Genomic DNA, 12,580 nt, shown 5'->3' with positions numbered 1-12,580 from the left:
TGTTTTTAAATCAATAAACTAGACTTCAAAATTAAATGTGTTTACTCTAACAAAGAGACCTTGTTAAGAGGAAAAAAAGACAAACTACTGCCTGGGAGGAAATATTGGCAAACCACATATCTAACAAAGAACTCATATCTAGAGTATGTAAGGAACTCTCAAAACTCGAGTTTTTTTTTGTTTGTTTTTTTGTTTTTTTAAGCAATCCATTTGGAAAATGACCAAAGAATGTGAAGAGACATTTCACCATAAAGGACATGTAGATGACAAATAAGCACATGGCAAGATGTTCTACATCATTAGCTATCAGGGAAATGCAGCCTCCCCTGGGCCTTAGTCATTTCTTGCTCTTCTTGGGAAAAGGCAAAGACCTATGAGTCAGAGCTGGGGGCAGGAAGTTGGATGGAAAGGAGAGAAGATGCAAATGCAGACATAAGAGACACAATCCATCTCACATCTTGGAGCTGGAAACAGGCTGACTATGTCTCTCCTATCTCCTAGAAGCACCAGCCTGAAAATGCACACCCATAAGCCAGGTTAAGAGGCTGCCAGCGGAAGCCAGGGAGACCCACCTGGTTAGAGCCCCAACCTCTATATTGGTGACATTGTACAGAGCAGGGGTTGGCAAACCTTTTCTGTAAAAGGTCAGATAGTAAATACTTTAGGATATCCATACCATGTGGTCTCTTTGGCAACTACTCAACTCTGCCCTTATAGCATGAAAGCAGTAACAGACAATATGTAAACGAATGAGTAAGACTTGTGTTCCAAGAAAATTTTATTAATGGACACTAAAATGCAAATTTCATATAATTTTGATGTGTCACAAAATATTCTCTTTTTACTTTTCTCAAGTCCTTTAAAGATGTAAATAGTATTCCTAGTTTGCAGGCTATAGGAAGCTGTAAAGGGTCAGCAAACCAGGGGCTATAATTTGCTGACCCCTGATGTAGAGCTTAGATGAGGAGGTTCACTATTATGCATACCACTGTCACCCAACACTTGATTTAGAATGCAGTGACCTCCCTTAAATCCATAAATTCAGCCAGGTGAGGTGGCTCATGCCTGTAATCCCAGCATCCTGGGAGGCCAAGGTGGGCAGATCACTTGAGGTCACGAGTTCGAGACCAGCCTGGCCAACATGGTGAAACCCTGTGTCTATTAAAAATACAAAAATTAGCTGGGTGGCGTGGTAGTGTGTGCCCATAGTCCCAGCTACTCCAGAGGCTGAAGCAGAAGAATCACTTGAACCCGGGAGGCGGAGGTTGCCGTGAGCAGAAATCACACTACTGCACTCCAGCCTGGGCAACAAAGTGAGACTCTGTCTCAAAAAAAATTTTTTTTTAAAAAATCTATAAATTCTACGTCTAGGAATTTATCACAAGGAAATAATCATGGCTCCGCACAAAAATTTGACAGCAAAGACTGTTATCCCATTCTGGTTATAACAATGAAAATATCTGGACACATTCAAATATCCAGTGACAGAGGAGTGGCTCAAAAATCTGAGGCCATCCAAAGAATGGAATGCTATGCAGCCATGTCAACAATTATCCTGTGGTCTGGAAAGAAAGCAAATGTGATCAAATATTAACGAGTGAATCCAGGCTGAGTGCAGTGGCTCACGCCTGCAATCCCAGCACCCTGGGAGGCCAAGTTGGGTGAACTGAGTGAGCTCAGGAGTTCGAGACAGCCTGGGCAACATGATGAAACGCTATTTCTACAAAAAAATTAGCTGGGCATGGTGGCTCATGCCTGTAGTCCCAGCTATTCAGGAGGCTTAGGCGGGAGGATCGCTTGAGCCCGGTGGCGGAGGTTGCAGTGAGCCAAGATCACACCACTGCACTCTAGACTAGGCAAGAGAGCAAGATCCTGCCTCTAAACAAATTTTTAAAATTCAAAATAAAACAATTGGCTAACCTAAGTGCAGGGTATATGAGTGTTCACTGTCAACTTTTCTGTAGGTCTGAAATGTAAAAACAAAGTTGGAAATATATTTTTAAGTAAAAAATGCTCTTTTGTGAAATGTAAGTTAATAAACTTACATAGACTCATCTCCAGCCCATCAGAACTGTGTTCTCTGTTAAATAAATGTAAGTGTCTTCTTTTCTCTCTTTTCACAGGAAAGTGGTAGGTATAGATTAACTAGATAATATTTGTCTACCTAGTATCTATTCCAATCACACTCAATGTAATTTAAACTATATGTAACATGAGATTTACAGACAAAAAAAAAATTAGTCTCAATGTTTTCATTTTACAATTATCTCGTTCTAAGGGCAAAGGAAAGCTTAACTTTGCCAAGTGTGCTAACTCATGCCTATAATCCTGGCATTTTGGGAGGCCGAGGCAGGCAAATCACTCAAGCCTAGGAGTTTGAGACCAGCCTGGGCAACATAGTGAGACTTTGTCTCTACAAAATTTTTTTTTAAAATTAGATGGGCATCGGTATGCTGGTAGTCCCAGCTACTCGGGAGGCTGAGGCGGGAGGATCACTTGAGCCTGGGAGGTTGAGGCTGCAGTGAGTCATGGTCATACTACTGCACTCCAGCCTAGGGGACAAAGACTCTGTCAAAAAAAAAAAGAAGAAGAAAGAAAAGGAAGGAAGGAAGGAAGGAAGGGCAGGCAGGCTTAACTTGCTTGGGTTTTCAGCATTTGAAAAAAAACTTGCTTTTACATATGAAACACAAATTATCTGGGAAGACTTCCTTGGTAGGGGTGGGTGCTCTAAGCTCTATAGATGGAAATAGCATTTGGGGATTCATCCCATGGTCTGGATTCTTCTCCAGGCAAAGGCCCATTCTTGCTGGGTTATAAGTTCTTGTTTGAAAATCTAACCTGAATTTAAGGCATTTCAGTGACAGACTGGATTAAGAAAATGTGGCACATATACACCATGGAATAACTATGCAGCCATAAAAAAGGATGAGTTCGTGTCCTTTGTAGGGACATGGATGCAGCTGGAAACCATCATTTTCAGCAAACTATCACAAGAACAGAAAACCAAACACTGCATGTTCTCACTCATAGGTGGGAACTGAACAATGAGATCACTTGGACACAGGAAGGGTAACATCACACATCCGGGCCTATTGTGGGGAGGGGGGAGGGGGGAAGGATATCATTAGGAGATATACCTAATGAGTTAATGGGTGCAGCACACCAACATGGAACATGTATACATATGTAACAAGCCTGCACGTTGTGTGCATGTACCCTGGAACTTACAGTATAATTTAAAAAAAAAAAAAAACGAACCTGAAAAACAAATTCACTCAGTCACTCTAGTGCATAAGAATAAATTCACAAAAACCTTGCCATTTAAATAAAAACACGGGAACTATGCCTAACTACAAGATGGCCAATATTCTGCAGAGGACTTCAGCCACCCTCTCCATTTGACTATCAAACGAGGTGATTAGATATAGTGCGTTGTCAATTTCCGCTTGAGCCTCAGTTATAGGTTGCAGGTACAGAGCTGGAGTTATCAAAGATGAATTTTAGAAAATCTGTCTCTGTTTAATACCTTTAAAGTGCTCATACTCAGTCCCATTGCCAGGAGTGAAACCCAAACCTCCCGTATGACAAATCAATTATCCAAGCCGACAGATGACACGGGATCTTCCTTATAGACCAGAACCATAGTCAATTCTTAGGTCCTTTTAAATATTAAACTCTTCACTTCCTCTCTCTACCTCTACCTGTGCGTCGCGCCTAACTTAGAACCGCCAAATCCCATTAAATCCCACCCTCACCAGCGACGCACGGTCTCCATAGGCTCCACGCGCCGCTTTTGCAGTCCCCCATTGGCCGGTTTATTGCCAGATGGCCTGCTTCCACGCCCTAGTCATCTTTGATCTCCTCGGATTGCGTGAAGCCCCGCCCTTCTCTTCTCCCCTTTGGCCCGTCTTCCCCAGCTGGCTATTTGGTTGGCCAGCGCGCTTGCCACTTACGTCATTCACCCGCGCCACCCGGAAGCCGGGGTTCCTACCAACGGTTTTTATTGCTGGCGGCCCTAAGGTAAAGGCCGCGCTTGGGTGTCCCTGGGTGGCCGGGTTCCCGAGTTGGGAGGGGCGGAAGGCTGAGCCCCCAGCTTGAGCCGGACAAGTCGATTCCCAGCGTTGAGAGGGTAGAGATGAACTGTGTGTGAGGCCAAACTGGAGCGGTCAACGTGGTCTTCCCCCTCCCCACTCCCCAGGAGCCCATCATGGCGACGCCCCCTAAGCGGCGGGCGGTGGAGGCCACGGGGGAGAAAGTACTGCGCTACGAGACCTTCATCAGTGACGTGCTGCAGCGGGACTTGCGGTGAGTGACAGTGCATAGGGCGGGGCGTCTGGAACATTCCACGTGGTGGGTGGGGCGTTCAGAGTTAGGGCCAACCCTTTGGATTGGTGGGCGAGGCGTTCAGAGTCCGGCCCCGCGCTCCTTGGAGCGTGAAGTGGGGATGATATCCGGGGTGCAGTTTGGCTGGGACGTGGCGTTCATAGCAGGGGGCGTGTCAGCGCATGCGCAGCCTCCGATGTTTGACGGATTAGGGCTTATTTTCTGGAGCCACAGTTCTCAGGTTCGAATCCTGGCTCGGCCATTCTTCATCCTTGTGAATGCGTCATACCTCGCCTTTCTGTGCCCTATAAACTTCTCTGAAATGGGGAGTTTTCTGGAACCTTCCCCATGCAGTGGTTTTGAGTTTTTCATATGTCCCATCTTTGTAAATAATTTAGTAGCATGGATGCCTGAAACATAGTAGAGGTTCAATAAGTATGAAGAAATATTATTGCAATTTTTGTTAATCTAAGCGAGAAGTAAGGTGTTCAGAACTAGGACTATGAGCGTCCTAAAAGGGATGGAGGATTTTTCTAGGGTGAGGATGGGACATTATGATTGGAGTTCAGTATTGGGAGTGTAGTAATAGTAATAATAGCTAACATGTAGAGAGTTTACCATTTGGTAGGCATTATTCTAGATGCTTTGAGTAAATGCTCATTTAATCCTAATGACTCTACAAGGTAATACTGTCATCTGCATTTTATAAATGGGGAAACCAAGTCCCAAACAGGTTCCTTACTTGCCAAAGCCACACATCTATAAAGGACAGAGTCCAGATCCAAACCCAGGCAGTCTGACCTAGAGCCCAAAATTAACTTGTACACTAAAAAGCCTTTTCAGCGTATGGTGACGTGAGAGTCTCAGAGGGTCATGATATGAGGTATACTAGGAGGAATGGGGCTGCCTATTGGTCACCATTGTACTTTCATCCCATCAGAAAGGTGCTGGACCATCGAGACAAGGTATATGAGCAGCTGGCCAAATACCTTCAACTGAGAAATGTCATTGAGCGACTCCAGGTAAAGACTATGGGGTTGGGTATCATTTTTTTGGTGTGTGTGGGTAAGGGAGGGAAATGGGAAGAGAGACTCCAGAGCCAAACCTGTCACCTGACCTAAGAGTTCACCACTGACCCCTACCTCTTTTTCCCTGGCCCCACAGGAAGCTAAGCACTCGGAGTTATATATGCAGGTGGATTTGGGCTGTAACTTCTTCGTTGACACAGTGGTGTGAGTGTCTACCCGCCCCTCTGAGCCCACAGGGTTCAGCTTACCCCTTCCCTCATGCAACATATATTTTTTTGAGTATCTTCTATGTACCAGGCACTATACGAGGTTTATTATCCCAGTAGGATATAAGCTAGGCGCTGGGGATGTGACAGTGAATAAAATAGGACAAAATCCCTGCCTTCCCAGAGCCTCAATTTGGGGAAGGGTGGGGAGCAAAACATAAACTCTGCTAAACCGTGATAAGGACTTCCCCCGCACTTCCTCTAACCTCTCTTTCCTCAGCCCAGATACTTCACGCATCTATGTGGCCCTGGGATATGGTTTTTTCCTGGAGTTGACACTGGCAGAAGCTCTCAAGTTCATTGATCGTAAGAGCTCTCTCCTCACAGAGTAAGTCCATTCCATGAGGACAGTGTGTAAAAATACCACCATTTCCAACACTCTTCTCCCTTTCCCCATGGCTGCCTAGAATGATACTTAAGGACTCATCTCCCCTCCTCCTCAGAGCTGGGGCTGAAGAAATGTGGTTGCAAAGCCCATGTATAGCACATAATAGGCATTCAAAAAATGATCTTTGTATCGTTCATTCATGCAGACATTTATTGGGAATCTTCTGTATGCCAGGCACTGTGCTTAGCAGTGGGAATGCAGCAGTGAACAAGACAGAAGAGTTCCTTGAAGGCTTAAAATCTAGAAGGACTATACTGTTATACATAAATACAATTATGACCAGATCCATGAGGTCTCAGCCTGTTAGAGTTGGTAACAAGAAAACTAGTTAACCTGTGATTTCACTTCCTGCTAATTTTACTATTCATTCATTGTGTTCCTGCCACACTGACCTTCACATGCTTCTTTCAGCACCCCAAGAATGACCCCACCCCAGGGCAATTGCCGTAGCTGTTCTCTCTGCCTGCACTGCCCTTTTCCCCAGTACCCACATGGCTTCCTTTCTCCTCACTCATCTCGCTTAAATGTCGCTTCCTCGATGAGGCCCTCTGTAACCTAATTTTAAAATCACAGCCCCTGGCATGCTTGATTCCCCTCCGTCTACTTTTTTTCCCTAACACTTATCACCTCCTAATATTTACTGTGTAATTTCTTGCTTTCTCATATTGTCTCCTCCAATTAGAATGTAAGTTTTACAAAGGGGGAGCTTTGGTTTATATCCCAGGTGACTAGAGTAGTACAAACATAAAGTAAACACTCTGTTTTTGTTTTTAAGAGATGGTGTATCCCTGTGTTGCCCAGGCTGGAATGCAGTGACTGTTTACAGCTGCAATCATAGCATACTATGTCCTCAAACTCCTGGGCTCAAGCAATCTCCTTGCTTCAGCCTGCCAAGTAACTGGGACTATAGGCGCACTGCTGTGCCTTGCTTTGTGTTTGTTGAAATAATTTGAAAGGGTATGCTGGAAGCAAATTAAAGTGGTTATTGAAGCAGATATGTGTTGGTGGTGGTGGGGAGAGAAAGTGTGGGCTCCAGTTGAGTTTAAGGCAGGAGTGTCCAATCTTTTGGCTTCCGTGGGTACATTGGGAGAAGATTTGTCTTGGGCCACACATAAAATACACTAATGCTAATGATAGCTGATGAACTTAAAAAAAAAAAAAAATGTTGCAAAAAAAATCACATAGTGTTTTAAGAAAGTTTATGAATTTGTGTTGGGCTGCATTCAAAGCCGTCCTGGACCGCATGTGGCCCACTGGTTGAGGGTTGGACAAGCTTGATTTATGGTTTTGTGCAGGGAAGGGCAGTTGGGAGCATAGATGAGGGATTTGAAATGTAGCTAGGGAGGGCCTCCCAGATGAAGGGACATTTGAATCATTTGACTGAGTGAAGAAGCCATGGGGCTATTTGGGGAAGAGCATTCCTGGCAAGAGGAATAGTGTGCCTGGCATGCTAGAGAAACTACCAAGAGAGGTGAGCTTGGTTTCAATGGAATGAGCATGGGGGCACTGAGAAATACACTTAGATTAACAACATCTCACAAGTGTGAATACCATTGATCTAAACTTCTTTGTTGGTTACATTTATGTCTTCCTACATTCATTTTTTCCAGAGTTGCCTCCCTTAGGGTTTCAGTAATTTTTATCTTTTCAAACCTTTCCAGTCATGGAAAGGACTAGCAGGTGTTAGTGGACCCAAAAGAACCTCAGACCTGCTGAGATTTCTGATTCTTGGTGTTCAGACCAATTAGCATATAGTTTAATGAAATGGCCTGCTTTCATGGTCAACACAATTCTGAACTGATGGTCATTTAGACCAAGTCCAGTTTGTTTGTTTTTGAGAAGGAATTTTGCTCTTGTTGCCTAGGCTGGAATGCAATGGTGCGATCTTGGCTCACTGCAACCTCTGCCTCCTGGGCTTAAGGGATTCTCCTGCCTCAGCCTCCCAAGTTGCTGGGACTACAGGCACCCACCACCACTCCCGGCTAATTTTTGTATTTTTAGTAGAGACAGGGTTTTGCCATGTTGGCCAGGCTGGTCTCAAACTCCGACCTCAGGTGATCCGCCCACCTCAGCTTCCCAAAGTGCTGGGATTACAGGTGTGAGCTACCGCGCCCAGCTAAAGTCCAGTTTGTATAAGAAGGCTTTCCTTGTTATGTCACAGGATTTCTGAGCCTATCAAATAGATTTTAATTTTTTTGAGATTCCATGTACTTCCCCAAAATGAAGTATTTAAATTGTCAGTGCCTGCCTCCTTTGCCTGGTCTTTTTGATATACTGACCTGGTCTATTAGTGTGATGAAAAATATGGTTGACTCTTACTGCTTTATTGTAATTAGTAGGACTGTCTAGATGTTTGATTTTTCTAAGAGGTGAGGATTTGAGTCTATGTAGCTGGCTCTCCTCTTTAAAATATTTGGTTACTTGGGATATACTTTGAACTAACTTACTGGTTATTTCATGTGATCAAAAGTGTCAGTTCTTCCTGTTCTTAGTATATTTCTTTCTTTGGGAAGTAGAAAGGATGAAATCTCTGTATATTCTTTCCTGGTGACACAGAAAGGAGTACACATCCATATCTCATGAATAGACATGTAATTATAGAAGAAACAGCATAACGGCTGGGCACGGTGGCTCACACCTATAATCCCAGCACTTTGGGAGGCTGAGGCGGGCGGATCACGAGGTCAGGAGTTCAAGACCAGCCTGGCCAAGATGGTGAAACCCTGTCTCTACTAAAAATACAAAAAATTAGCCAGGAGCGATGGCAGAGGTGTGTAATCCTAGCTACTCAGGAGGCTGAGGTAGGAGAATCACTTGAACTCAGAGGGTGGAGGTTGCAGTGAGCTGAGATCACGCCACTGCACTCCAGCCTGGGCGACAGAGTGAGACTCCGTCTCAAAAAAAAAAAAAAAAGAAGAAGAAACAGCATAACTATATGACTATTCACACTGCCTTACATACTAAATCAGTAGTAATTTGCTTCTCCACATAGTAAATAAAAATCAGTAGTGATAAACATCCCTTTTGTGTTACAGCTAGCATTTAGTGAACTCTATTTTTCTCCCTTTTAAAATGTTGAACTCATAGGTTTTCATAAGCTAAGCTGATACCATTAACTAATTTTGTTCTCTTTTTTGATGTTCAAATTGTCCCTTAGGAGCTGATCAGGTTCATTCTTCCATTCTTTAAGCATTACCCCCAGAATATTCTTGAAAGTATTCTTGCTCTCTGGCAACAACACCCATACTTCATTTATTTCCTGTCCCTAAACATACACTCAACCAACTTCAGGTTCCTTTGAATGGAGTAATCACTTATTCATTCAGCATACGTTGGGTGCCTGCTCTGTGCCTCACACTGTTCTGGTCCCTGGGGATAGAGCAGGAAACAAAAAAGACCAAAATCTGCCCTCATACGGCTGACATTCTAGTCAGGGGAGATAAACAATAAATGAATGATGTAGTATGTCAGATGTTGACAGTGCTATGGAGAAAGCATATCATGGAGATCAGAAGCATTACCTGCAATGGAACAGTCGTGATTTTAAGAAGAATGGCTGACTGGATGTGAAGTGTGAGAGAGAGAGGAGTCCAGGTTTTTGGCTGAGCAGCTGGAAGGATGGAGTTGCCATTATCTGAGATGGAGAAGATAGGGGAGGAGTAGATTTGGAGGGGAAGGTCAGGAGTTTAGTCTGGAACCTGTTAAGTATGAGGTACTTATTAAACACTGAAGTGGAGTTTTAGAAGATGTCATTAAAACTCCTAGTCAAGTTCAAGAGAGAGTTCTGGGCTAGAAATAAAAACGTGGGAGATATTGGTATATACATGGGTTCATACTACTTTTTTTTCCCAATTTAACATCCTGTCTTATTGCTCTCTACTTTTCCAACAGTATTTAGCTTCATTTACCCTTCAAACTGACTCCTACATTGACAGCACAATAAAATCCACATTCCTTATCATTATATCAAGACCCTGCCTGATCTAACCTCCTCCTACCTCTTGGACCTTGTCTTACGCCACTTTCCCTCACCACTCACTTAATTTCTAATGCTCTGACCTCACTGCCTCTCAAACAGCTCTTTGTTGCCTCTTGGCCTTTTTGTGGAAAAGGCCTTCCTACTGCTTAACCATTAGGCATTCTTCGGTTCCTTCTCATTCTTCATTCTTCAGAAAGGCCTTCCTTGACCCTTTATATCAATTAGGATTCTTTTGGGTGAGATCTGATCCAAACTGGCTTAGAGAAAAGGAGTCAACTGACTGGTTCATGTAATTCAACCTCCTTCCTCTGCCCCAACCTTCCCTTGGCTCCCATCTCACTTAAGGTCAAAGCCAGGGTCCTTACCATGGCCTTGTAAGCTTCACACAGTCTGCCTCCCTCATTACCTCTCTGACCTCACCTCTTACATTCCCCCTTCACTTATTCTTCTTCAGCCAGAGTGGCCTGTTTGCTGCACCTCAAACATGCCAGGCACACACCCACCTCAGTGCCTTTGTGTTTGCTGCCCCTTGTGTGTGGAACACATCCTCCATATAGCCACCCTACTCAAAATTCACTGTCTTTTAAGTCTTTACTCAAGTGCTTCTCAGTGAAGCCATCCCTGAGCCCTCTATTTAAAATTGCAGCCCCCCACTCCCGTACTCCTTATTCTCTCGCATTTTTAAATTTGTTTATTGTAGTTAGAACCATCTGACACAACATTTTTTATTCCATCAGTTTTTTTGTCTGTCTCTCTTTACAAGAATTTGAAGTCCATCAGGCCAGGAGTTTTGTTTGTTGTGTTTGCTGCTATCTCCCCAGTGCCTAAAATCGCCTGGCATACAGTAGGCATCTAATAATCTTTGAATCAGTGAAAACCAGATGGTGGCTTGGCATTTCTGCATAGGAGTGAGCCAGGTGGAAATCATCCAAGATATAAGTAGATCTTGAAGTGATAAGGAAGGGTCCTCCTCATACTCATAAGTGGGACCCATTTTGCCCTTTGTTTCTTTTCTCTAGGCTCAGCAACAGCCTCACCAAGGACTCCATGAATATCAAAGCCCATATCCACATGTTGCTAGAGGTGAGAGCAGCTCACCCCACTACCAGACTCTGTGTTTAGGGTGGTGACCTGAAGAAGGGGGAGAGCGAAAGAAGGGAAGGACCATCTTTCCCTTTAAACTGGAGTCAAGGGAGGGAGGTCAGAGCAAGCCTGGGGGCGTAACCCAGACTCAATCTTTGTTCAGTCTCTTCTGTCCTCTTTTTCAGGGGCTTAGAGAACTACAAGGCCTGCAGAATTTCCCAGAGAAGCCTCACCATTGACTTCTTCCCCCCATCCTCAGATATTAAAGAGCCTGAATGCCTTTGAGTCACATGGCCCTTCTTTTTCCCCATAAACCCTGCTGGTTGCCACGGGGGCCTGTTCCTAGGGCACAAAGTTACTGAGAGACCCAGAGATCCAGTCTCTTTCTGTGGAACCTCTAAAATGCCCCAACAGTCCTGCCTCCAGCCTGTTGCCTGGCAGCATTTGCCAGTTGACCTTGTGCACTGCCCTCTCTCCTGTCATTTTGGCAACCTGGGCCCCCACCTCACCCTTCCATTCCTTTTCCTAGACACCACCCATTGAATTGCCATAGAGAATGGGCCAATTCATGGTGGAGGTTTGTTCATTCCCACAACAATCAAAGGGCCCTAAGGTTTACCCTTTCACACACCCAATCGTTACCCTAAATCCATCTCAGCCCTACCTTGTCCTAGCCCCTGCTATTGTAAGTGGTTCCAGCTTCCAATAGGCACGGAGCTGGATCCCGCTCTCCCTAGTCCGGCCCCTATTCTAGGTTGAGTCCAGCCTCCGCCAATCAACGCAGAGCCAGGTTCCTCCCCTTTTTAACTCTGGCCACAGTTCAACCCTGCCCTCTGAAGGCATTTCGTTTCTGCCACTCAATGCTCCTTCGTGTGCCTGACAGCCATCCTGCCCTCCTACCGCCGCTGTGTTCTAAATTCGTCTTCTACCCAGCTCTATGGTCTTCTCTAACCAAAGAATTGCCCTGCCCGCCTACGCGGAGCCCAGCCCGACCCACTCCCGCCGACTGCTACGCCCATTTCTATACAAGTCCTGCTTCCGCTGAGCAGCGTGGCGTGCGGCACCACCCCCTTGGTGTTTTGGCAGGGGTCTAGGAGTCCCTCATCCGCCAATCAGAGAAAAACAGGGTTACCCACCCCCGTCCTTGGAGGCTGTCTTCCATCAATCCCATGTAAGCCAATCAGTGTGAGGCAGCCCCCCGCCCCCTACACACACGCCCGGAGCCTCGTCAGTCGCTCACAGTCCGTCAGTCCTTGAGCCAATCGGCGTAGAGCACTGGGAAGGCCGAACGCGCCTCCTCGGGACTCCAGGGGCCGTGAGCGTTCCATCATTTCCCCTTAGGCCAATCACGGCACAGCTCTGTGGGGAAGGGCCCGTCCCCCAACCCCTCGAGGCCTTGCGGCCGATTAATAGCGCTTTGGCCAATCAGCGAGCGGCGGGACACCGGGCTCCTCCTCCCCGGGCCCACGTGAGCTGTAGGGAAACGCAGGGGCGGCTTCTAGGTGCTGCCGCC

General features: G+C 45.4%; 1 protein-coding gene across 1 annotated transcript; it reads left to right on the top strand.

Moving 5' to 3' along the window:
* The first annotated feature begins 3,959 nt into the window (after nt 1–3,959).
* Nucleotides 3,960–11,352, top strand: UXT (ubiquitously-expressed, prefoldin-like chaperone). The gene is made up of 7 exons (XM_011982857.1): nt 3,960–4,020; nt 4,199–4,305; nt 5,264–5,345; nt 5,488–5,555; nt 5,838–5,945; nt 11,004–11,067; nt 11,253–11,352. The coding sequence occupies exons 2-7, from the start codon at nt 4,208–4,210 to the stop codon at nt 11,304–11,306; spliced, it is 474 nt and encodes a 157-aa protein (XP_011838247.1). The 5' UTR covers nt 3,960–4,020; nt 4,199–4,207; the 3' UTR covers nt 11,307–11,352.
* The last annotated feature ends 1,228 nt before the right edge of the window (nt 11,353–12,580 follow it).

This window comes from Mandrillus leucophaeus, unplaced genomic scaffold (genome assembly GCF_000951045.1).
Source record: "Mandrillus leucophaeus isolate KB7577 unplaced genomic scaffold, Mleu.le_1.0 Scaffold243, whole genome shotgun sequence".
NCBI lineage: Eukaryota > Metazoa > Chordata > Mammalia > Primates > Cercopithecidae > Mandrillus > Mandrillus leucophaeus.
The sequence above is the reverse complement of the archived record's forward strand: the minus strand, read 5'-3'. Positions and strand labels throughout refer to the sequence as shown.

Bases quoted from the DNA above. Each gene is read 5' to 3' on its own strand.
- UXT (XM_011982857.1), top strand. From the start codon at position 4,208: ATGGCGACGCCCCCTAAGCGGCGGGCGGTGGAGGCCACGGGGGAGAAA. The intron at 5,346-5,487 runs GTAAAGACTATG...CTGGCCCCACAG, and splicing joins ATGTCATTGAGCGACTCCAG to GAAGCTAAGCACTCGGAGTT. The intron at 5,946-11,003 runs GTAAGTCCATTC...TCTTTTCTCTAG, and splicing joins AAGAGCTCTCTCCTCACAGA to GCTCAGCAACAGCCTCACCA.